The 25,483-nt window shown below is 43.6% G+C and overlaps 1 protein-coding gene across 1 annotated transcript in view; it reads left to right on the plus strand.

The window, feature by feature from the left end:
- The first annotated feature begins 2,412 nt into the window (after positions 1 to 2,412).
- Positions 2,413 to 25,483, plus strand: part of LOC125518713 (putative methyl-CpG-binding domain protein 12) — a 55,942-nt gene continuing 32,871 nt past the window's right edge. Inside the window, exons 1-3 of the mRNA XM_048683541.1 lie at positions 2,413 to 2,858; positions 3,147 to 3,200; positions 3,575 to 3,690. Coding sequence (XP_048539498.1) covers positions 2,413 to 2,858; positions 3,147 to 3,200; positions 3,575 to 3,690 — 616 coding nt within the window. The remainder of the gene's footprint in view (positions 2,859 to 3,146; positions 3,201 to 3,574; positions 3,691 to 25,483) is intronic.

Here is a 25,483-nt window from a genome sequence, read left to right on the forward strand (position 1 = left end):
AAAACCTAGATAATGATCGCATGGTCCCTACGGTTCAAAACTCGCTTTCTCTTCGCCTTTTGATCTCAAGAATAAAACCCCAAAATAAGAAAACTTGCTTTGCTAGCTGCTTTCTCTTCACCTTCTGGTCTCAAGAAATACGAGAATCATGAATTTACTAATATATGGACTACACACATACATCAATTCCGCTCTCCAACGATCATTAATTCATGATAGATCTAGTCAATTGCAGAGTTCTTACTGTGAACAATTATGAACTCGTGAACTTTTTTTTAGAATTCCCGAGTATTTTTTCATAATTGTGAAGAATTTTTAATTTAGGAACATTTTAAATTCATGAATGCATTTTAAAATTTGTGAGCTTTTTTTTTGAAAATTCACAAAAATCTAAAATTCCAAAAAATTGAATTTGTATAAAAAGTGTTTTAGTACAATATCAGCTCCCATAGTGTAATGCAGGAGCCAAGATCCGACTAGACCCTTACAGATGGGGTCCACTTCAAGGAAAAACATTGGAGTTCTCATAGGCCTCTATCCCTAGGGAGCTTAGTAATTGGAAGGACTAGAGCAATGTTAAGATGTGGACCACGGAAAAATTGTCTCTAGTCGGACCTTACTTAATGGAATAAAAAGAAAGCAACTTGTTAAGGTAAATACGGGAAAAATGTCCACACTGGCATGCATCCGAGATAAAATCTTACATGTGGTATTTCATCGTCTTGTTTACTTACTTTGGTTGAAAAACATCATTAGAGAAACACGACGCTTAATTTTTTTAGCATGTATATATAGTCTCCAAATTATGACCATTGACCATTATTTCTATATGATAATATGTTGCTACCAAAACCAACTTGTATGAAATTGTGAGATATTTTTCTTCAACAAATTATTTGTTTTACTTTCTTTTAGCAGCTCTTTCTAAACTTTTTTTTGCGTGTAGCTCTGTCCAAATATAGATGATTCGTAACTCATGCACCCACTTACAGCCGAATATTCTCTCTCAATTGTTTTTTACAGCCGAATAGATAGCTTCACCGGCCCAGTATTGCCGACCGCAGGCCTCAAACGGCCTGCGAGGAGAAAATAAGGAACTCGCTTTGTTGGCTGGTTTGGAGAATCGCGAAAACACTGTATGCAACAGCCAATTTCGAGCTGAGTTCGGACATTCAGTGTCAAAAAAATGCAAATTGGAGCTGAATTCGGATATGGAGTGACGCCAATATATAGCTTCAACATGCAATCTTGTGGTCGCGTTAATTTTCTTCCCCCATAATCGTCCAAGTCCAAACCAGAGAGAGAAAACTGCAACACCAATCTAGGGCAATGCCGCTGCCGTCGCGCGCCTTCCTGCCATCGCCCATCGTCGCCTCGAAAGTGGCACCCAAGAGAAGCAAAGTTGCGGCGATGACAGCGGCCAAGAGAACTAGAGGCGCGCCCCGCTCGCCGAAGAAGGTTCCTCGGGTGGATGCAGCAGCCAAGAAGTCAAACAACGCGCCCCGCTTGCCTGCGAAGGTTCTTCAGAAGTCCACCGTGGATGCGGCACACCGGCAACTGCGATTCGCGTGCGGCGATGCCGTCGAGGTGCGCAACAGGTTATTCTCGAACGTCGTCTTCTCCGGCAATAGGCAGCTGGTGATCTACCTCCGCGCCAAGGTACTCTCCGCCTCGGTCGGCACCGAGTCCTACCTCGTCGAGTACCCCGCCATCAACAGCAAACCCAGCCGTGTCGCACGAGTGCCATCATGGGACGTCCACGAGCCCCGTCACGCTCCACCGCAGGCGCACCCGGCCGCTGACGCTGCACGGCCGGCCAGTTCCAAGAGACCACCACCGCCGAAGCGGACTGACTGCGGCGATGATTGTTGCAAGAAGGCGAAGAGGGTCGGCAAAGGGATCCCGATGGACGCGCTGTGCCGATTCTACGAGGAGCACGACCCTGAGTTTGCGTCGGAGCTGCGCCGCGGGATGATCGCGAAGGTCGATGAAGGATGCCCACCAGTTTACGATTAGTTATAGTTCTTCGGGAAGTAGTTTTCTCTTTTGCTCTCTCTAGTAGTTGTCGGTTATGAATTCATGATCGATCGCTCGATAGAGGAATTGATGAACATGATCATTAGCAGTAAGAACTCTGCAATTGACTAGATGTATCATGAATTCATGATCGCTGGAGAGAGGAATTGATGTATGTGTGTAGTCCATATATTATTAAATTCATGATTCTCGTTTTGCTTGAGATCAAAGGTGAAGAGAAAGCAGCTAGCAAAGTAAGTTTTTTTTTGTTCAGGTTCAGTCATATGTAGGATTGCTCTATCGTTCACTACAATCTAAAAGCACTCCTTCCTCTCCCCTGATTCTGTTAATAATTGGGAAAAACATCATTGTGATAGAGACGCTCAGGTAACACGCATGACGATAGCGGCCTTGCAGAGGATCTGCGGGACAGGAGGCCGGAGCACAAGATCCTCAAGTGACCATCATTTCTCTGGAAGTGCATCATATCAAGTTGTTCCCTACAAGAATGTCCAGGGAGAAAACAACTTACCTGTGTTGTCTAAAAAAAGAAAATTCATTATCAGTACATATTCTGTGCAATGTAGTATTTGCCAGAAATGGAGAGTTGTACCATCCAAACTGAAATATGAGCAAATCCGAGAGAATATTATACAAGTTCCTTTTTCTTGCAAATATGTCCATGGGTGGAAGCCACAAGTTACATGCCATGATCCAATTGATATATCTGAGGATAATGGCATGGCATGGGCAATTGATATCCCATGCATCCCTCAGATCCCTCTTGGGTGGGAAAGGAATATTACTCTAAGGAATGAACAGAGCACGAGATTCGCTGATGTGTGAGTATTACTTGTTTTGCACAACATCGTAGTTAATTTGTTTCAAAGCTTTTTGTATTTATTTCTGAGCAAATGATGTTGCAGTTGTTTTCTAACGTCCCTGGGTCATAACTTTGAGAGCTCAGAATGCTCATTTATGGTTGAGGAACTTAATGCTGTTCATATTTGATCGATGGTTAACCATTCATTCCTATGATTACACACCTTACACACCTATATAAAAGGATGTGCTTGCCTTTCCGTGTATGTATTGTATGACTATTTCGTGACACTTATACATCCTTTCAGGTACTATATCTCTCCCGCAGGCATAAAAATAAGATCCAAGAAAGAGGTCGGAAGGTAAGCTAACTTTTGTTTGGTCAAGTTCTCTTCAATATCGTTACTTTCTTAAGCATATTATAATGCTCATATGCAGTTTTTCATTCATCTAGCATGTTGATAACCGCATCTGACTGGTATCCACTATTATTGTCATAATTGTTACAAAGTGTTATTATTGTACTTTCACTACCTCAATGGCTCAATGATCACACAACCAGCATTCATGCTTAGCTTTGTTGGGGCTTATTTTCAGAAATCTCGCCTGTTCTTGCAATTTGAACATTGGAAACAACACAGAATACATGCGTATACTATGTGAAGTTGTGAACTTCTCCATGTGCTTCACTCTGTCTAGATGCTTATCTTATTCTTCATATGTTATACTTTGATAGGTATCTTGAAGACAACCCAAACTTTGCTGTCAATTTACATTTATCTCAGTTTTCGTTCAAGGTACCTAAACCTCCAAATTGCCCTCGTCAGTCAAAGCTTATTGAACCCATTGAAGGTATTTATGCACAATAACACGGTTACTTTAACTGGCATGCTAAATTAATTGCTGGTTGGACAAGCCTCTCTCTTCTGTTCGAACAATAGCCACTATTGTTTGAAATTTGTACCAGTGATAAAATGGTTTTCAGATTGCCTTGTCAACTGATAATGCATTACAAGTTTGTGTACTTTAATATTGTGGTACTTAATGGAACTATTTAAGTGGTAGGACAAGTGGTGAGCTGGGGTGTACAGGATAGTAGGGCATTCATGCAAGCGAAGTTTCACACATGCCACTCATATTTTAAATGATCATAACAGGTTGAGATGTCATAAATTGGATTTTACTTATTGTTTTTAAATTTCTGTAAATTTGATGGCAAACCTGATAACATAACGTGTGAAACAGAGAGGAAATAGATTGGATCGGCGCACCCAACATGGTGGCCTAGGGATGTATTTATATGGATGCAACTAGGGCACATATTACACGTAGTTACAGGAGATAAGTACAGATATTAATAGACTCCTATATCCTAACAATATACAGTTTAACATGATGGGGAACGTAGTAATTTCTAAAAATTTGCTACGCACACGCAAGATCATGGTGATGCATAGCAAAGAGAGGGGAGAGTGTTGTCCACGTACCCTCGTAGACCGAAAGCGGAAGCGTTAGCACAACGCGGTTGATGTAGTTGTACGTCTTCACGATCCGACCGATCAAGTATCGAACGTACGGCACCTCTGAGTTCAGCACACGTTCAGCCCGATGACGTCCCTCGAACTCCGATCCAGCCGAGTGTTGAGGGAGAGTTTTGTCAGCACGACGGCGTGGTGACGATGATGATGTTCTACTGATGCAGGGCTTCGCCTAAGCACCGCTACAGTATTATCGAGGTGGACTATGGTGGAGGGGGGCACCACACACGGCTAAAAGATCAAATGATCAATTGTTGTGTCTCTAGGGTACCCCCTGCCCCTGTATATAAAGGAGCAAGGGGGGGTGCGGCCGTACAGGAGAGAGGGCGCGCCAGGAGGACTCCTACTCCCACCCGGAGTAGGACTCCCCCCCTTTCCTAGTTGGATTAGGCCTTGGGAGGGGGAAAGAGGAGGGAGAGAGGAAGGAAGGGGGGGCGCCGCCCCCCTCTCCTTGTCCTATTCGGACTAGGGGGAGGGGCGCGCGGCCCAGCCCCGGCCGCCTCTCCTCTTCTCCGTAAAGTCCCACTAAGGCCCATTAACCTTCCAGGGGGTTCCGGTAACCTCATGGTACTCCGGTAAAATCCCAATTTCACCCAGAACACTTCCGACATCCAAACATAGGCTTCCAATATATCAATCTTCATGTCTCGGCCATTTCGAGACTCCTCGTCATGTCCGTGATCACATCTGGGACTCCGAACAACCTTTGGTACATCAAAACATATAAACTCATAATATAACTGTCATCAAAACGTTAAGCGTGCGGGCCCTACGGGTTCAAGAACTATGTAGACATGACCGAGACACGTCTTCGGTCAATAAACAATAGCGGAACCTGGATGCTCATATTGGTTCCCACATATTCTACGAAGATCTTTATCGGTCAGACCGCATAACAACATACATTGTTCCCTTTGTCATCGGTATGTTACTTGCCCGAGATTTGATCGGCGGTATCTCAATACCTAGTTTCAATCTCATTACCGACAAGTCTCTTTACTCGTTCCGTAATATATCATCTCGCGACTAACTCATTAGTTGCAATGCTTGCAAGGCTTAAGTGATGTGCATTACCGAGAGGGCCCAGAGATACTTCTCCGACAATTAGAGTGACAAATCCTAATCTCGAAATACGCCAACCCAACAAGTACCTTTGGAGACACCTGTAGAGCACCTTTATAATCACCCAGTTACGTTGTGACGTTTGGTAGCACACAAAGTGTTCCTCCGGTAAACAGGAGTTGCATAATCTCATAGTCATAGGAACATGTATAAGTCATGAAGAAAGAAATAGCAACATACTAAACGATCAAGTGCTAAGCTAATGGAATGGGTCAAGTCAATCACATCATTCTCCTAATGATGTGATCCCGTTAATCAAATGACAACACATGTCCATGGCTAGGAAACTCAACCATCTTCGATTAACGAGCTAGTCAAGTAGAGGCATACTAGTGACACTCTATTTGTCTATGTATTCACACATGTATTATGTTTCCGGTTAATACAATTCTAGCATGAATAATAAACATTTATCATGAAATAAGGAAATAAATAATAACTTTATTATTGCCTCTAGGGCATATTTCCTTCAGTCTCCCACTTGCACTAGAGTCAATAATCTAGATCACATCGCCATGTGATTTAACATCAATAGTTCACATCACCATGTGATTAACACCTATAGTTCACATCGTCATGTGACCAACACCCAAAGGGTTTACTAGAGTCAATAATCTAGTTCACATCGCTATGTGATTAACACCCAGAGAGTACTAAGGTGTGATCATGTTTTGCTTGTGAGAGAAGTTTAGTCAATGGGTCTGCCATATTCAGATCCATATGTATTTTGCAAATTTCTATGTCAACAATGCTCTGTACGGAGCTACTCTAGCTAATTGCTCCCACTTTCAATATGTATCCAGATTGAGACTTAGAGTCATCTGGATCAGTGTCAAAATTTGCATCGACGTAACCTTTTACGACGAACCTTTTTGTCACCTCAATAATCGAGAAACATATCCTTATTCCACTAAGGATAATTTTGACCGCTGTCCAGTGATCTACTCCTAGATCACTATTGTACTCCCTTGCCAAAATCAGTGTAGGGTATACAATATATCTGGTACACAGCATGGCATACTTTATAGAACCTATGGCCAAGGCATAGGGAATGACTTTCATTCTCTTTCTATCTTCTGCCGTGGTCTGGCTTTGAGTCTTACTCAATTTCACACCTTGTAACACAGGCAAGAACTCTTTCTTTGACTGTTCCATTTTGAACTACTTCAAAATCTTGTCAAGGTATGTACTCATTGAAAAACTTATCAAGCGTCTTGATCTATCTCTATAGATCTTGATGCTCAATATGTAAGCAGCTTCACCAAGGTCTTTCTTTGAAAAACTCCTTTCAAACACTCCTTTATGCTTCGCAGAATAATTCTACATTATTTCCGATCAACAATATGTCATTCACATATACTTATCAGAAATGCTATAGTGCTCCCACTCACTTTCTTGTAAATACAGGCTTCACCGCAAGTCTGTATAAAACTATATCCTTTGATCAACTTATCAAAGTGTACATTCCAACTCCGAGATGCTTGCACCAGTCCATAGATGGATAGCTGGAGCTTGCATATTTTGTTAGCACCTTTAGGATTGACAAAACCTTCTGGTTGCATCATATAAAACTCTTCTTTTATAAATCCATTAAGGAATGCGGTTTTGTTTATCCATTTGCCAGATTTCATAAAATGTGGCAATTTGCTAACATGATTCGGACAGATTTAAGCATAGATACGAGTGAGAAACTCTCATCGTACTCAACACCTTGAACTTGTCGAAAACCTTTTGCGACAATTCTAGCTTTGTAGATAGTAACACTAGTATCAGCGTATGTCTTCCTCTTGAAGATCCATTTATTTTCTATGCCTTGTCGATCATTGGGCAAGTCAACCAAAGTCGACACTTTGTTCTCATACATGGATCCCATCTCAGATTTCATGGTCTCAAGCCATTTTGCGGAATCTGGGCTCATCATCGCTTCCTCATAGTTCGTAGGTTCGTCATGGTCAAGTAACATGACCTTCAGAACAGGATTACCGTACCACTCTGGTGTGGATCTCACTCTGGTTTACCTACGAGGTTCGGTAGTAACTTGATCTGAAGTTACATGATCATCATCATTAGCTTCCTCACTAATTGGTGTAGGAGTCACAGGAACAAATTTCTGTGATGAACTACTTTCCAATAAGGGAGCAGGTACAGTTACCTCATCAAGTTCTACTTTCCTCCCACTCACTTCTTTCGAGAGAAACTCCTTCCCTAGAAAGGATCCATTCTTAGCAATGAATGTCCTGCCTTTGGATCTGTGATAGAAGGTGTACCCAACATTTTGGGTATCCTATGAAGACGCACTTCTCTGATTTGGGTTCAAGCTTATCATGTTGAAACTTTTTCACCTAAGCATCGTAACCCCAAACTTTAAGAAATGACAGCTTAGGTTTCTCGCCAAACCACAGTTCATACGGTGTCATCTCCATGGATTTAGATGGCGCCCTATTTAACGTGAATGCAGCTGTCTCTAATGCATAACCCCAAAATGATAGTGGTAAATCGGTAAGAGACATCATAGATTGCACCATATCTAATAAAGTACAGTTACAATGTTCGGACACACCATTACGCTGTGGTGTTCTAGGTGGCGTGAGTTGTGAAACTATTCCGCATTGTTTCAAATGAAGACCAAACTCGTAACTCAAATATTCTTCTCCACGATCAGGTTGTAGAAACTTTATTTTCTTGTTACGATGATTTTCCACTTCACTCTGAAATTATATGAACTTTTCAAATGTTTCAGACTTCTGTTTCATTAAGTAGATATACCCATATCTGCTCAAATCATCTGTGAAGGTCAGAAAATAATGGTACCCTCTGCGAGCCTCAATATTCATCAGACCACATACATCAGTATGTATGATTTCCAACAAATCTGTTGCTTGCTCCATTGTTCCAGAGAACGGTGTTTTAGTCATCTCGCCCAAGAGGCATGGTTCGCAAGCATCAAGTGATTCATAATCAAGTGATTCCAAAAGCCCATCAGGATGGAGTTTCTTCATGCGCTTTACACCAATATGACCTAAACGGCAGTGCCACAAATAAGTTGCACTATCATTATTAACTTTGCATCTTTTGGCTTCAATATTATGAATATGTGTATCACTACGATCGAGATCCAATGAACCATTTTCGTTGGGTGTATAACCATAGAAGGTTTTATCCATGTAAACAGAACAACAATTATTCTCTAACTTAAATGAATAACCGTATTGCAATAAACATGATCAAATCATATTCATGCTCAATGCAAACACCAAATAACATTTATTTAGGTTCAACACTAATCCCCAAAGTATAGGGAGTGTGCGATGATGATCATATCAATCTTGGAACCACTTCCAACACACATCGTCACTTCACCCTTGACTAGTCTCTGTTTATTTTGCAACTCCCATTTCGAGTTACTACTCTTAGCAACTGAACCAGTATCAAATACTGAGGGGTTGCTATAAACACTAGTAAAGTACACATCAATAACATGTATATCAAATATAGCTTTGTTCACTTTGCCGTCTTTCTTATCCACCAAATACTTGGGGTAGTTCCACTTCTAGTGACCAGTCCCTTTTCAGTAGAAGCACTTAGTCTCAGGCTTAGGTCCAGACTTGGGTTTCTTCACTTGAGCAGCAACTTGTTTGTCATTCTTCTGGAAGTTCCCCTTCTTCCCTTTGCCCTTTCTCTTGAAACTAGTGGTCTTGTCAACCATCAATACTTGATGTTTTTCTTGATCTCTACCTTCGCCGATTTTAGCATCGCGAAGAGCTTGGGAATTGTTTTCGCATCCCTTGCATAGTATAGTTCATCACTAAGTTCTACTAACTTGGTGATGGTGACTAGAGAATTCTGTCAATCACTATTTTATCTAGAAGATTAACTCCCACTTGATTCAAGCGATTGTAGTACCCAGACAATCTGAGCACATGCTCACTGCTTGAGCTATTCTCCTCCATCTTTTAGCTATAGAACTTGTTGGAGACTTCATATCTCTCAACTCGGGTATTTGCTTGAAATATTAACTTCAACTCCTGGAACATCTCATATGGTCCATGACGTTCAAAATGTCTTTGAAGTCCCAATTCTAAGTAGTTAAGCATGGTGCACTAAACTATCAAGTAGTCATCATATTGAGCTAGACAAACGTTCATAACATCTGCATCTGCTCCTACAATAGGTTTGTCACCTAGTGGTGCATCAAGGACATAATTCTTCTATGCAGCAATGAGGATAAACCTCAGATCACGGACTCAGTCCGCATCATTTCTACTATCATCTTTCAACTTAGTTTTCTCTAGGAACATATCAAAAATAAAACAGGGGAGCTAAACGCGAGCTATTGATCTACAACATAGATATGCTAATACTATTAGGACTAAGTTCATGATAAATTAAAGTTCAATTAATCATATTACTTAAGAACTCCCACTTAGATAGACATCCCTCTAATCCTCTAAGTGATCACGTGATCCCTATGAACTAAACCATGTCCGATCATCACGTGAGATGGAGTAGTTTCAACGGTGAACATCACTATGTTGATCATATCTACTATATGATTCACGATCGACCTTTCGGTCTCCGTGTTCCTAGGCCATATCTGTTATATGCTAGGCTCGTCAAGTTTAATCTGAGTATTCCGCGTGTGCAACTTGTTTTGCACCCATTGTATTTGAACGTAGAGCCTATCACACCCGACCATCACGTGGTGTCTCAGCACGAAGAACTTTCGCAACGGTGCATACTCAGGGAGAACACTTTATACTTTGATAATTTAGTGAGGGATCATCTTATAATGCTACCGTCAATCAAAGCAAGATAAGATGCATAAAAGATAAACATCACATGCAATCAATATAAGTGATATGATATGGCCATCATCATCTTGTGCTTGTGATCTCCATCTCCGAAGCACCGTCATGATCACCATCGTCACCGGCGCGACATCTTGATCTCCATCATAGCATCGTTGTCGTCTCGCCAATCTTATGCTTCTACGACTATCGCTACCGCTTAGTGATAAAGTAAAGCATTACAGGGCGATTGCATTGCATACAATAAAGCGACAACCATATGGCTCCTGCCAGTTGCCGACAACTCGGTTACAAAACATGATCATCTCATACAATAAAATTTAGCATCATTTCTTGACCATATCACATCACAACATGCCCTGCAAAAACAAGTTAGACGTCCTCTACTTTGTTGTTGCAAATTTTACGTGGCTGCTACGGGCTTAGCAAGAACCGTTCTTACCTACGCATCAAAACCACAACGATAGTTTGTCAAGTTGGTGCTGTTTTAACCTTCACAAGGACCGGGCGTAGCCACACTTGGTTCAACTAAAGTTGGAGAAACTGACACCCGCCAGCCACCTGTGTGCAAAGCACGTCGGTAGAACCTGTCTCGCATAAGCGTACGCGTAATGTCGGTCCGGGCCGCTTCATCCAACAATACCGCCGAACCAAAGTATGACATGCTGGTAAGCAGTATGACTTATATCGCCCACAACTCACTTGTGTTCTACTCGCGCATATGACATCTACGCATAAAACCAGGCTCGGATGCCACTGATGGGGAACATAGTAATTTCAAAAAAATTCCTACGCACACGCAAGATCATGGTGATGCATAGCAACGAGAGGGGAGAGTGTTGTCCACGTACCCTCGTAGACCGAAAGCGGAAGCGTTAGCACAACGCGGTTGATGTAGTCGTACGTGATCACGATCCGACCGATCAAGTACCGAACGTACGGCACCTCCGAGTTCAGCACACGTTCAGCCCGATGACGTCCCTCGAACTCCGATCCAGCCGAGTGTTGAGGGAGAGTTTCGTCAGCATTATGGAGTGGTGACGATGATGATGTTCTACCGACGCAGGGCTTCGCCTAAGCACCGCTACAGTATTTTCTCGAGGTGGACTATGGTGGAGGGGGGAACCGCTCACGGCTAAAAGATCAAACGATCAATTGTTTTGTCTCTAGGGTGCCCCCTGCCCCTGTATATAAAGGAGCAAGGGGGGTGCGGCCGGCCAGGAGAGAGGGCGCGCCAGGAGGAGTCCTACTCCCACCGGGAGTAGGACTCCCCCCCTTTCCTAGTTGGATTAGGACTTGGGAGGGGGAAAGAGGAGGGAGAGAGGAAGGAAGGCGCGGGGGGGGGGGGGGAGGCGCCCCCCTCTCCTTGTCCTATTCGTACTAGGGGGAGGGGCGCGCGGCCCATCCCTTGCCGCCTCTCCTCTTCTCCGTAAAGGCCCACTAAGGCCCATTAACCTTCCAGGGGGTTTCGGTAACCTCCCGGTACTCCGGTAAGATCCCGATTTCACCCGGAACACTTCCGATATCCAAACATAGGCTTCCAATATATCAATCTTCATGTCTCGACCATTTTGAGACTCCTCGTCATGTCCGTGATCAAATTCGTGACTCTGAACAACCTTCAGTACATCAAAACATATAAACTCATAATATAACTGTTATCGAAACGTTAAGCGTGCGGACCCTACGGGTTCGAGAACTATGTAGACATGACCGAGACACGTCTCTGGTCAATAACCAATAGAGGAACCTGGATGCTCATATTGGTTCCCACATATCCTACGAAGATCTTTATCGGCCAGACCGCATAACAACATACGTTGTTCCCTTTGTCATCGGTATGTTACTTGCCCGAGATTTGATCGTCGGTATCTCAATACGTAGTTTCAATCTCGTTACCGGCAAGTCTCTTTACTCGTTCCGTAATATATCATCCCGCAACTAACTCATTAGTTGCAATGCTTGCAAGGCTTAAGGGATGTGCATTACCGAGAGGGCCCAGAGATACCTTTCCGACAATCGGAGTGACAAATCCTAATCTCGAAAGACGCCAACCCAACAAGTACCTTCGGAGACACCTGTAGAGCACCTTTATAATCACCCAGTTACGTTGTGACGTTTGGTAGCACACAAAGTGTTCCTCCGGTAAACGGGAGTTGCATAATCTCATAGTCATAGCAACATGTATAAGTCATGAAGAAAGCAATAGCAACATACTAAACGATCAAGTGCTAAGCTAACGGAATGGGTCAAGTCAATCACATCATTCTCCTAATGATGTGATCCCATTAATCAAATGACAACACATGTCCATGGCTAGGAAACTCAACCATCTTCGATTAACGAGCTAGTCAAGTAGAGGCATACTAGTGACACTCTGTTTGTCTATGTATTCACACATGTATTATGTTTCCGGTTAATACAATTCTAGCATGAATAATAAACATTTATCACGAAATAAGGAAATAAATAATAACTTTATTATTGCCTCTAGGGCATATTTCCTTCATAACATCGCCGCTCAATTTGAACTTCCTTCGCGAAGATTCAGATTGTATCTATTTGAGACAAACACTACAAAAAAAATACACTTCCGTGATGATACATGTTTGTCACAGTAGGTCGCTTTTTTGTCATGCATTTACATCCATGACAAATTTATGACAGAATCAAGATAGTCATACCTGTGCTGTCGTAGAAGTGTTCCATGACATTACCAAAATTATCATCACGGAAGTGTCCACTTCCATGACAATAAATCGCGCGTCACAGAAGTGCTTTCGTCAAGGGTGACCGACACGTGGCATCCACCGTAACGGAACGCCATTAAGCTATCGGGTCGGGTTTTGGATCCGATAACCCGTTAACAGCCCCGACCAATGGGGATTTTCCACGTGTAAAATCATCATTGGCTAGAGGAAACACGTGTCGGCTCATCGTTGGGACAGATGTCATCCACTCACTGGATAGAAGGTGCCTATGATACGTCGACACGTGGCACGGCCCAACAGTGGCCCATTCCTGTGAAAAGGCCGGCCCATTTGACTTGGTCAAAAGTTGGCGGGCCGGCCCATGGAAAGCCTGTTAACGGCCGGTTCGCATATAGCCCATTTACAGCCTGCTAACCCAAGGCCCGTTACGCCCTATCCGAATTTGGCCCAGTAGCATCATCTGGGCCGTCCAATATGATTCCAGCCCATTTTCACTTCTGGCCCATGTATCGCCCATGACGTCTTTTGGCCCATATGCAGCCCTTTGTAACTCTTGGCCCATTAGCGGCCTGTGCCGAAACTGGCCCGTAATGAACAGTGTATCACTTTACACCCATTAACGACCCGTGGTGAAACTGGCCCGTAATGAACAGTGTATCACTTTATACCCATTAATGGTCCGTTATTCCGTTGGGCTGTCTCCAGCCCATGTTATCTTTCGGCCTTCTCAGAGCCCATTTATTCTTGGGCTCATTTCCAGCATTCGTTTACTTACGACCCATTACTGTCATTTTCTGCTTGTGGGCCAAATTTAGCCCGTGGTTACAGTCGGCCCGTTTGTGGTCCGTTAATACGTTGGGCCATTTTCATAGCGTCATCAAATACGGCCTATTAACGATGGCCCGTTATGGTTGACCCATGAACGGACGATTCCAACTCTAGCCCGTTTACAGCCAGAATGCGGTCTGTTTGGCCCATGTTTGGCCAATCGATCATACGGCCCGTATAAGGCTCATTGATGATATGGCCCGTAGAAGGCCCATTGATGATACGACACGTAGAAGGCCCATTGTTTCTATGGCCCGTAGAAGGCCCACTGTTTCTACGGCCCGTAGAAGGCCCACTGTTTCTATGGCCCGTAGGAGGCCAAGTGTCACTACAGTAAATATTAGCCCATGGTTATTGTGGCCTAGTTTTAAAAAATAGGTTATTGCAGCCACTAGCAAACCGCAGAAAAAGAACTGCACTGACTACAAGCAAACAAATAAACAAGACAACAAGGAAATAAATAAGCAAGCAACTTACACTAGGCTATCATGGCTATTAAACATATTACATCCACTAGGCATCAAAGTTCGCCACCAGTGCAAATATAGGGAACACAGCAGCATATAAACGCTGCAGCAAAACAAGTCCAGAACTGAAACCACTTCAGAAGAGCTCAAGAAACAATATCCTGGGTACCCATAATGCTGGTAAGATGCTTAGCAAGCTTATTAAGTTTCTCTTGTTTGGCGCTTAAGTCCTCAAGCGCTTGCTGTTGCACCAGAAAGTATGCATCTGAATTCTGCAGGGACTTCCTCAGTCCTTTGGCTTCCTATCGCATAACATCTGATCGATGTCTTTCAACTTGAAGTTGAGACTCAAGAAGCCGAACTAATTCAGGCAATGAGTTCGAAGAGCTGGTGCCAGCAGTGGTAGCCAGTAACTCGAACACTACATCAAGACAGGACTTTGGGGTTGTCTCAGTGTCTTCAATATAGTTTTTATTAGTTTTCTTAGAGACCAACAGGGATGTCTCACTATCTTGAACCTTATCTGCATTACTTCCTTTACCATTGCATAACAGGGTACTCTTCTCCAATATTTTATCCGCATTCTAAAAGAGAAACAAACAAACACATCTCAGGTTTATAATGTAGTATATGAAACTCATTTTGGTAAACTAGTTCAGTAGTAAGGTGGATAGGATAACATCATGAAACAAACATATATCTATGTAGTATGGTCACTGCATGGTCTATATCATTCTAGTTTATGTTGCCAAATCAAGATAGATACAGTTCGAATCATATCTATTTAAGACAAAGCAGCATAGACAGAATATAAGTGTGGGAAACTACACAACAATAACAACACTTGTAGTGTGCATGGCATGAGAACATAACTGTTTATTCAATTGAAACTGAAATCAACATAGAGCAAGTTACAACAGCAAACAGCCAAACACGTTGAAGAAACAGGTTTAAAACATACCTGTTGCGCCATTGGAGTTTCAATTGCATCCTTCAAATTTGAATTTAGTTGGTATCAGTAAATACAGTGATGCAAGAGCAAAGTAGTATGAACCATAGCTATGGAACCTGACCTGAGAACAATTCTTCTTCTTCTGCTTTAAGCGTTGACTTCGGGTTCGGAGTGGTGGTCCTCGTGATTTGGGCACTGCAGTTGCCTTACTAACTGCTCGTGTTTGGGTGCTCTGTGGTGGAGACGGTGCTATGTCAATGGGAACTGGGTGTCTATCCGCTGGGGTTGGGGTTAAAAGGGGTGTAGCTGGTTCTCTGTCCAACTTGGTAGGGGTACAATCTGCATGAGTGTGGGTTATGTGTGGTGGGGCTGGTTCTTGGGCAAGTACAACCGTGGTTCTATCTGCATCAACAGGTAGCACGATCTTTTCTGAAGACCGTGTTTTTACTCCCACAGATACTACCATCACTCCCTCCAATTGAAATGGTTGATAAACAAGAAAAGTAATTGAATGTACAGACATTGTAAGATAGACAGGTGCAATGGATAGTAGGGAAGAAAACAGGGCATGAAATAATTCACATTTATGTTGTCTAAGCAGACAGAATAGCAGGACATAATTTCACATATATGATGGCTAATTAAAAAGGATAGCATGACACAATTTCACATGTATGATGGCTAACTAAACAGGATAGAATGACATACTTCAAAATATGATGACTATGTAAACATGATGACATGATATAACTATATGATGTGTCTATTAAAGTGGTTGGCATGCCATAAATCACAAACATGCTGTTGATGGAAACATGATGGCATGATATAATTCACGGATAGAATGACATAATTTAAATATGATGACTATGTAAACAGGATGAGATGATATAACTATATTATGTCTTTAGAAAATGGGTTGGCATGCCATAATTCAGATACATGCTGTCTATGTAAACATCATGGCATGACATAATTCAAATATATGATTTATATACTAAGTAAGTGAGCAGAGGGCAATCGCATATATGATGTGTCAACTAAGGAGATGGCATTCAATATTGTGTATATGATGTAAAAACTAAGCATTGCAATATAACATATGCATTATATGAGTAATATAACCCTGCCAAGTTTGAGCATACACCTCAGGGGGATAATAGGACTGGTCATCTGCCTCTGAATCCTCCTCTGAAGAGCTATCTATAACCAACAAGATATCTGCTTCAGCAGGTAGCATTGTCTGCTCTGAAGACCTTGTTTCACTCCAGATTTCTCCATCACCAATTCAAATGGCTGATGCACAGGAAGAACAGTTGAATATACAAACATTGTCGACAAAAGCAATGAGAAATACAAAAAAAGGATGGCATGATATAATTCACATATACGACGCTTGCCTAAATAGCATGGCATTGCATAATTCACATACATAATGCCTTGCAACAAGATAACATTGCATAATTCACATATATAATGTCTTGCAATAAGATGGCATTGCATAATTCACATATATGGTAATTAGACACTAAACAGGTGGCATTCACACAAAGCATGTCTAAACTAAGCAAATGACATAGCAATGCAAGATACCACACACACGATATGAGCAATACAACCCTGCCAAGTTAGGGCATGCACCTCGGGGGGGGGGGGAATATGACTGGTCATCTGTCTCTGAATCCTCCTCTAAGGAGCTATCGGTAACCAGCAAGACGTGCGCTTCGTCAGATAGCATTGTCTGCTCTGAAGACCTTGTTTCCACTCCAGATTTTTCCATGACCGTGCCAAATGGCTGATGCACAGGAAGAGTAATTGAATGTACTAAAATTGTTGACAAATTTAACACGTAATAAAAAATGATGGCATGATATAATTCACATATAAGATGACTGGCTAACCAAGGTGGCATTGCAAAATTCACATATATGATGCCTGGCTAGACAAGATGGCATTGCATGATTCACATATACGATAAAGAAACTAAACAGATGGCATTGACACAAAGCATGTCTAAACTAAGCAGATGACATCTTTAATGTATACAGTAAGCAATGCAAGGCACCATATGCATGATATTACCAACATCAGCATGCCAAGTTAGAGCGAAGACCTCATGGGGTAAATAGGAGTGGTCTTCTCCTTCTGAATCCCCCTCATAACAGTTATCTTCCTCTTGATTACGATCCGAAATGGGTGGAGGGGGGGCTGCCTTTGCGCCCACCATGGAACGACGTCTGCATGAAATTTTTTGCCACGCAAGGCTCGTCTCTTTTGCTCTACATGATCGGTTCCATTGTGTACAATAATTGGCATGCATAGGAATAAAACATAGTGAGATTATGTAAGGATTGCATGCACAAATCCAGAGTGATGCTAGCAAACTGTGGATAGACCCAAAACCAATGATAGCAGGCAGATAATAGCTTTAGTTAAAAATATAGATAATGGCTCCTTTAATGTTTGTTTGCACCCAACATGAAACTCACAGTAGACACCGGAGATTAACCAGATAGTAGACAGATAGTACTGATTGTTGCCCTAGTATGTACCCCACAACCATTTAAAAACTCAAGTTTCAGCATTAGTTTGGACCTGACTCGGAGTCTAATAGGTGAACACGACGATAATGTAGCATGTTATCATATTAAGAGACGCATAACTTAAGCAGACACGGAAGAGTGCGACCTCTCTTGCGGACCCATGTAGTCCTCAAGGTCATCTGCTCAGTTGATGATGGTAATGCAGTTGCCGTGGCTGCCGGCGGCGGGGAAGAAGATCTGAGGCGGTGAAAGACAGTCTCGAGAGCGGATCCCTGCTGTGGTGAACCCTTCCGTCGTTGGAGCAGCTGAGCTGGGGTGGAACACAATGCCGCAGGAGCAGGACAAACCACACAAGGTTTTCTTTGACACATCTATAACAGAAGTAATTGAGTAAGGGCTTGTTTGAATTTGAGGATTCTAACAATGCAGGGATAGGAAATAGACAGGAATAGGATAGGAATGCACGTGCAAAACAGAGAATTTAAAAACACAGGATTTCTGCCAATCTGGGTGTTTGATTCATAACAATTGGAAGATCACAAGATGCAAAAAAGCATGGTGAGATTAAGTCAAACCACAAGAAAATGTACGGTTATAATGCTATTATGCTACTATCTCTTAGTCTTGTGCTTGATGAATAAGAATATGAAAAGGAGGAGAAGTGGAAATTAGAATTCCTACGGGTTTTCTTTCAAGGAGACACTAAAGGAACAAATCCTACAGTTTTCCTTTGCTCCATTCCTTTGCACCAAATTCATGAAAAGTAGTACCATAGGAAACTTTCCAATTCCGATGTTTTTCATTCACTTTTCCTTTCAAGCACTGGCGATTCTAGTAGGCAGGCTTGAGCAAGGAAAATCCTACACTAAAAAAATGTTTTTGTGCTACTTCTATTACTTTGGACCCAGGCCACTGACATACTAGCTCAACTCCCAGGCCCATCGACAAATGCACAGCTCAAACGCGCAGAGATAAATAATGATGGCGTTCAAGAGAGTCCATCATGGATAGCTAAGTTGCCTGGTACCTCACTACTTGTCATATAGTAGGATAAAATAATCGTATTTCCCGTTACTACGAGTGCTCAGTGGACAATATATATAACATGTAGAGTAAAAAAGAGATGCAATAAGTGTACAACCTCTTTGGTGAAGCCATGTCGATCTCAGCGTGATTGGGTTGGCCGGTGAGGATGCTCCGGCTGACTTGGCTGTCGGAGGAGGGGAAGAAGATCTTAGGCGTCTGGAGATGGAGCCCGAGGTACTGCTCCGTTGTGATGGAGGGTTTCGTCATTGGAGCAGCTCCGGTGAGTTGTACGATGCCGGGGCTGAAGCAGGACAAGAGAGACAACAAACAACATTAACCTGAGTGGAATTCTAATAGAATCTCCAATACATGACGTAAAATACATAAACATAAAGTGCTAGATGTAAAATACACCAGCCGCTCATCTCTGAACTTAACTGTCGAAACTGAATTTAACTGTCGAAACTGAACTTAACTGTCGAAACTGAACTTAACTGTCGAAACTGAATTTTGCTGTCGAAACTGAATGCACTAGTAAGGTGAGGCTACACGTAGGTCACCTGACTTTTTCATCTCTGGTCAGTCGATTTTGCAGCCATTGGATACGAAATCAAGGGCCTGTGGTTCATCTTCAACCTCCACCCCCTGAGCCGGCCAAACAGCAGCCCCCCGCCGCCCGCGGCCGGCGGTGCGCCGCCCCGCCCACCCTGAAAACACTTCCCACTGCCGGTCCGCCGCTGCCCCGGCCATCCCTCTAGGCCCCCCCGTGCCGAGCTTTTTCTCCGGCGATCCCCACGCCACCGCCCCGCCAACGCCCCGCCACCGCTGGCGACCACCGCCCCCATCCTGAACCCTAAGATAGATAGTGGGGTACCTCTCCGGCGAGCCCCCCTCCCCGCGGCGGCTGGTTCTTCCTTCACGCCGGCAGCATCGGAGTGAAGTGTAGCTAAATCGGAGCAGCATCGCAAGCAAGAGCAAGAGAGAGAGCAGCAGCGCGAGCAGACAAGGCAGGGGACCGAGAGCAAGAGCAGAGCAGCAGCGCGAGCGAGAGCTAAAGCAGCAGCAGGTCCTACTAATGTGGACGTCGCTGCCGAGGGAGCGACGCTGTGGAGGAAGTGGCCGGCGACGCCGCCGTGGATGGAGCCGCGCCGTGTCGGCTCGAGACCGAGCGCCGACAGCACCGTGAGATCGAATCAAGAAGAAAATGCGGCGATTAGTCTACAACCTCTTTGGTGGCGCCGATTAGGCTGCAGCTTCATCTGAGGAAACGGTGATGATGATGCTCTTCCGTTGGTGCAGGTGAAGATGGTGGTGTGGGAATGGAGGTGGCGCGAAAGACGAGGGGAACGTCAGGGCAGCTCCTTGGAGGTGGAGGACGGGGTGGCGGAACCGGAGGGACGATGCGATCGACGTCGGATCCTCATCCGGTACGGTGGATGAGGTACGTCGAGGTGTTGCTTTGGACGACGTCGTCGGGGAAGAGGCTCCGACTGGGTGGCGGACGGAGCAGGGTGTGGGGTTTCGTCGCGGGTTTTTGCGGCCTCGGTGTACGAATGGGTGGGCGGATGGGATGGCAGTGGGGAACCATGGCTTAGAGACGCGCTTGTCCGAAATGTGGGGTAAGTTACAAAAGTACCCCCACCGATTTGAGGCGGTTCTTTCGGTTTAGGGGTACCACGGGCATTTCGCGTGTCGGGATTTCACAGTAGGTGGGAGTTTTCGCGCGCGTTGTAATTTCGGAATAGCAAGGCGCGGGTTGAGATGGAGGGAGTTATCGGAGCACAACAAGACAAAGATATATCTTAAATATTTCGGGCTAACAAGGCGCGGGTTGAAGAGGCGGGAGTTTCCCAGCACGATAGACAGAGACGCTAGCTTGAATTTTCGGCATAACAAGGCGCGGCTTAAAATTTCGGAAGAACAAGCTTAACGTGTACCAAAAGAAAGACAATTTGCACCTCAACACGCACAACACACACACAAACACCATTTAGACTAGAGTAAGGTACACGTGCAATGCACGCATGAGATTTGGCAACCAAATTATGAATAAATACCACATTATAGCATGCAAGATTTGAGTCATATATGCATGATGTATATGTTCGTTTAATTCTTATAGTTCATTTCATTCAAAATCATCTAGTTTTTATGAGAAAGCTAATCTATTTTAAGATTCATGGAATTGTGCGTCATAAGACATAAAGTAAAAACAAATCATGGCAAATCATGTAGAAAAACATTTGGGCAATTCTGATACAGAAGATTCTAGAACAAATAAGAAGTGCTTGTGTTTTGATGTTTGTGCATTAAGCTTAAGTTCAACCATGGAGTCTTCTAGATTATACATGTGGCGAAATCTGGTGGAATCTATATGATATCCAATGGCCAGTAGTGCTCAAATTTGCCATCTTTGGACCATCGGATTCGCCTCATCCAACGACCATCTTTCAAAGTTAAAGTTACTCGCACACAATATAAAAAATATATAAAATATAATATATATATAGGGGTATAGATATAGATATGTGATGCAAAAGCCGCCCATCATCTCCAATTAGAATAATGTGTCCATGCACGGATGCGACGTGGCCAAATGATGTCTGCCATCGGTATCTCAAATTCAAATCAGTCTGGCCTTGTTCAATGTGTATACATTACAACATGCTCGTTTCCAAACCACACCGCGCAGATCTCCGTTATATTCATGCATGCATGGGTTTCAAACATCAGGATCTCTTATTCAAATATTTGAATTCAACTTTACATTGATTGTGACCTCACCTATTCAGCTATTCTTTTACACCCACACAGTAGTCTTCTCTTTATAATTGTACCACTAACCTTCTCTCGTGCATGCATGCACACACACTACCAGTCGGCATTATCCATCGCACGCATGCAATCTTTTTCTTCAGGTCGGTCTCCCATGAAGGCACACACCAACACACATCCCCCTCTCCATCATATCGGGCATTCTTTATCTCTCACGCGTGCATGCGCAACGATCGATGTTCCTCATGTATGTGTGTATATAGCTAGGTCTTTCATAGTTTTCCACACAAACCCATCAATCGATATATCCAGTGAGGTCTCACCCTCTTTCCCACATCCACATCGATCAATCTATACCTCTCTATATAGGATTAACATATATAGCTAATACACCCACATTAATTATGTATCCAACGTCCCCCTCTCATCATCCATGCCTTCCGCTTCATCTCTCAGACGCGTGCACAATGGCGAAGACAGGGGGCAGTAAGGGCCCTGCCCCCTCCCCCCTAACATCACTATATATCAAGGCTAATATGAATGTGATCATTAGACAATTGCTGCTAAAAATGGTTTAAGTTCATGAATTGACCCTCCTCGTAAAGGATTAGCAATGCTTGGCCCCCTAGCTCATTTATTTTTCATGGCGCCCCCACTGCGCGCATCAGCGCACGTATTCGCCCTCTCTCTCTAAATATCGATCTTGCACTTGTGCATTCCTTCATAGTCTCCCTCCACTCGCCCCCTCGCACCATCTTCTAGCCCCCCACCGGATTTTTGCCACATGTACAATCTAGCAGACTTCATGGTTGAACTTAAGCATAATGCACAAACCTCAAAACAACAGTGGTTCTCTTTTGTTCTAGAATCTTCCGTATCATAACTGCCCAAACTTTTTTCTAGTTGAATTGCCATTATTTGTTTTTTACTTTATGCTTTACAACGCACAATTCCATGAATCATAAAATAGATTAAGGGCTTCTTTGATTCAAAGGATTCTCAAAGGAATTTTGGAGGATTCTAATCATTAGGAATTTTTCCTATCTTGGTTGTTTGATTCGTAGGATTGTAAACCATAGGAATTTTTCCATATGATTCATTTGCACTAGATTTCATAGGAAACATCCCATCCACTCAAACCTCTTCGAAAGAATTCTGCGTTTTTTCTATGCACAATCAAACACTCGTACAATCATGTAGGATTCAAAACGACATTCCACTATAATCCCATGTTTTTCCTATTCCCGCGTTCTTAGCTTTTTTATAAAAACTAGTTGATTTTGAATGAGATGAACTATAAGAATTAAACGAAGGGCTACATCAGGCATATATGACTCAGAGCTTACATGCTATAATGTGGTATTTATTCATAATTTGGTTGCAAAATCTGATGCGTGCAATGCACGTGTACCTTACTAGTACTTCGAGTATGTGCAAAACACGTAAATTAGAATACCAATGGCACGCTACACAGTGTCTCTCTTACAGTTCATGAAGCCATGTGGCACATGGGTAGGCGTTGTCGCGACCTCCTTGCGTGGATTGATCACAGTGACGTGCTGCTGGTTCCAGAAGAATGTACTCGTCCTCCCTGAGCCATACTGGCGGTACATGCATGAAGCGAAGATGTGCACGCACGCCATGCACGCACTCATTCCTCGCACGCACACGCGGGTACACGGGCGGACGTAATTTTGTACCAAGATCCACCCCATGTGATAATTTGACGCGTGTAAAGTCGTTCACTTCATTGATGGTCAATTAATACAGCGCATGCAAATTGAGTGGACGTAAGGGCGGAAGAAAGACATTATTACTCCACTGCGCGCATGCGAGTAGTTAAATCGTGGGTTGCTAGTAGTACTTCCATTGGTCTCCTTCGTATTTTGTGCCAATTTTTGACAGTAACATAATATTTACGCATTTGAGCAGTGTAGTAGTACTTGAAATTTATGTTCCGCTAAACTCATCGGGAGCCGTTTCGGGCCTCGAAACCAAAACCATCAATTAATATTTACCTTGTTCCCATCACATTCGAAAGCCTGCTCACACCTACTAGTAGTACGTACCAAACCTGAACGTGTTCCCACTATGCAGGTATTAGTACTAGTGCTAGTACTTAGGTTATAAAAAGGGGAACTACCTAACCAAAAATCACTCTACCTTTCCTCCTCGTAAGTGCTTCTTCTTTGTCCGTCATTGCCATGGCCGGTGAGCAGAGCTCTAGGCCGAGAACTACTCGTAACAAGGGAGCGGCAACCAAGGCTGCGGAAAAAAAAGAGAGGGCTCGCCGCCACGCAGAGACCTCGAAAGATCCCTCACAGGCAGGCGATGGCTCCCAGGAGCGCCCTAGCCGCGGAGGCGAACATGCCGAGCCGGCGGAGCTGGAGTCATTATCCCTCGACGGCATGCCCGATCAGCTCAATAAGCAGAAGGAGTTCATCCAAGGCTTGATGGAATTGCTGAAGGAGAGCCTCGACGACATGCCCGCTGAGCTCAATCAACAGGGGGAGTTGACCGCCGGCTTGGTGATGCTGCTGAAGAAGAGCATTGCCTCGGAGAAGAAGGTGACCGGCGAAATCCTGCAACTTCGGGAGGACAATGCAAAGCTCTGCCATGAGATCGACCTGTTGAAGGAGAAGAACGCCGGCTGGAAGAAGCTGCATGAGAATAGTAGTTCCTCGATGAAGATGCTGCAGGCCCTCGCCATGGAACAGAAGGAAGAGTTGGCGAAGCTCCGCATCGAGCACCCGGCTGCTGTCAAGGTACGTAATATGGCCGTGGAACAGATGATGAAGGCTCGCGTCAATAAATGCCGCGTCATGGACACAATGATGAAGATGGCGGAGGAGACGCGCAAGGAGATGGAGGTCGTGGAGGCGATGAAGAAGCAGTTATGACTCCGCGGTGAATTAGATCATTTGGGGTGATAATCTTCCTTCTTATTTTGCTCCTGTGTTTCATCTTTTGCTTCGGGTGTTTCGCCGCATGTGTCACATTCTCTGCGAGGCATGAATAGAACAATGTTTTTTTGAGGGAATGAATAGAACAATGCTAACAATGAGATGACTAGCAAATTAGATCATTTTTTATCGCCATATGGCACTGGGCTGCCGTGTTTCGTGCTCCTCCGTCGCAGTACTACTCCAGTGGAAAACTTGAGTATACCACACGGTTCTTTGCTCCTCCTCGATCAGGTCGTCGGCGCATTTATATGAGCAGTCAAATCACAAGGCCCCGCCTTCCAGCAGTAATGAGCTGTCAAATCACAAAGGCCCTCGCCTCTCGTGAAACCGACCAAGCTAGACTGCTCCTCCCTCTAGCCTTTTAAAAAATGTATACTTTTGTACATCAGTAGTATCGATGGATTGCGCCATGGAGCAAAACTTGAAATGAAAAAAAGGTGGTACATATAGAGAGCGCTCGTCGCCAAATTATGCATATAGTACTATTAAAAAGGCTAGTCACAATAATGGTGTCCAGCACAACCCACCCCTCAAATAAAACTAAGAGGGTGCTTGGATACGTTTTAGTCCCATGACTAAAAGTAGTGGGACTAAAACTTGCTAGCCTCACCCATGCTTGGATCCAAATACTAAAAAAGCTAAAATCAAGTTAATGAGCATTTATTATCCTCCAAACCCTCCAATCCAGAACTCGCATGTGTTAAAGGAGAGGAGTTAAATGAGTAGAGAGAGGACTAATCCACATTTTAGTAGGGGTACCCCTGACTAAAAAATTTTAGTCTCAAGAGTAGTTTTAGCCCCTCTTTAGTTAGGGGTGCTTGGAACTTTAGCCTCTTAAAGAGACTATTTTTAGTCAAACTAAAATAAGTCCCTTGGATCCAAGCACCCTCTAAGCATCCTGGAATTCTT

The sequence above is a fragment of the Triticum urartu genome, chromosome 7A (genome assembly GCF_056163025.1).
Source record: "Triticum urartu cultivar PI428250 chromosome 7A, HENAU_Tu73, whole genome shotgun sequence".
NCBI classification, from domain to species: domain Eukaryota; kingdom Viridiplantae; phylum Streptophyta; class Magnoliopsida; order Poales; family Poaceae; genus Triticum; species Triticum urartu.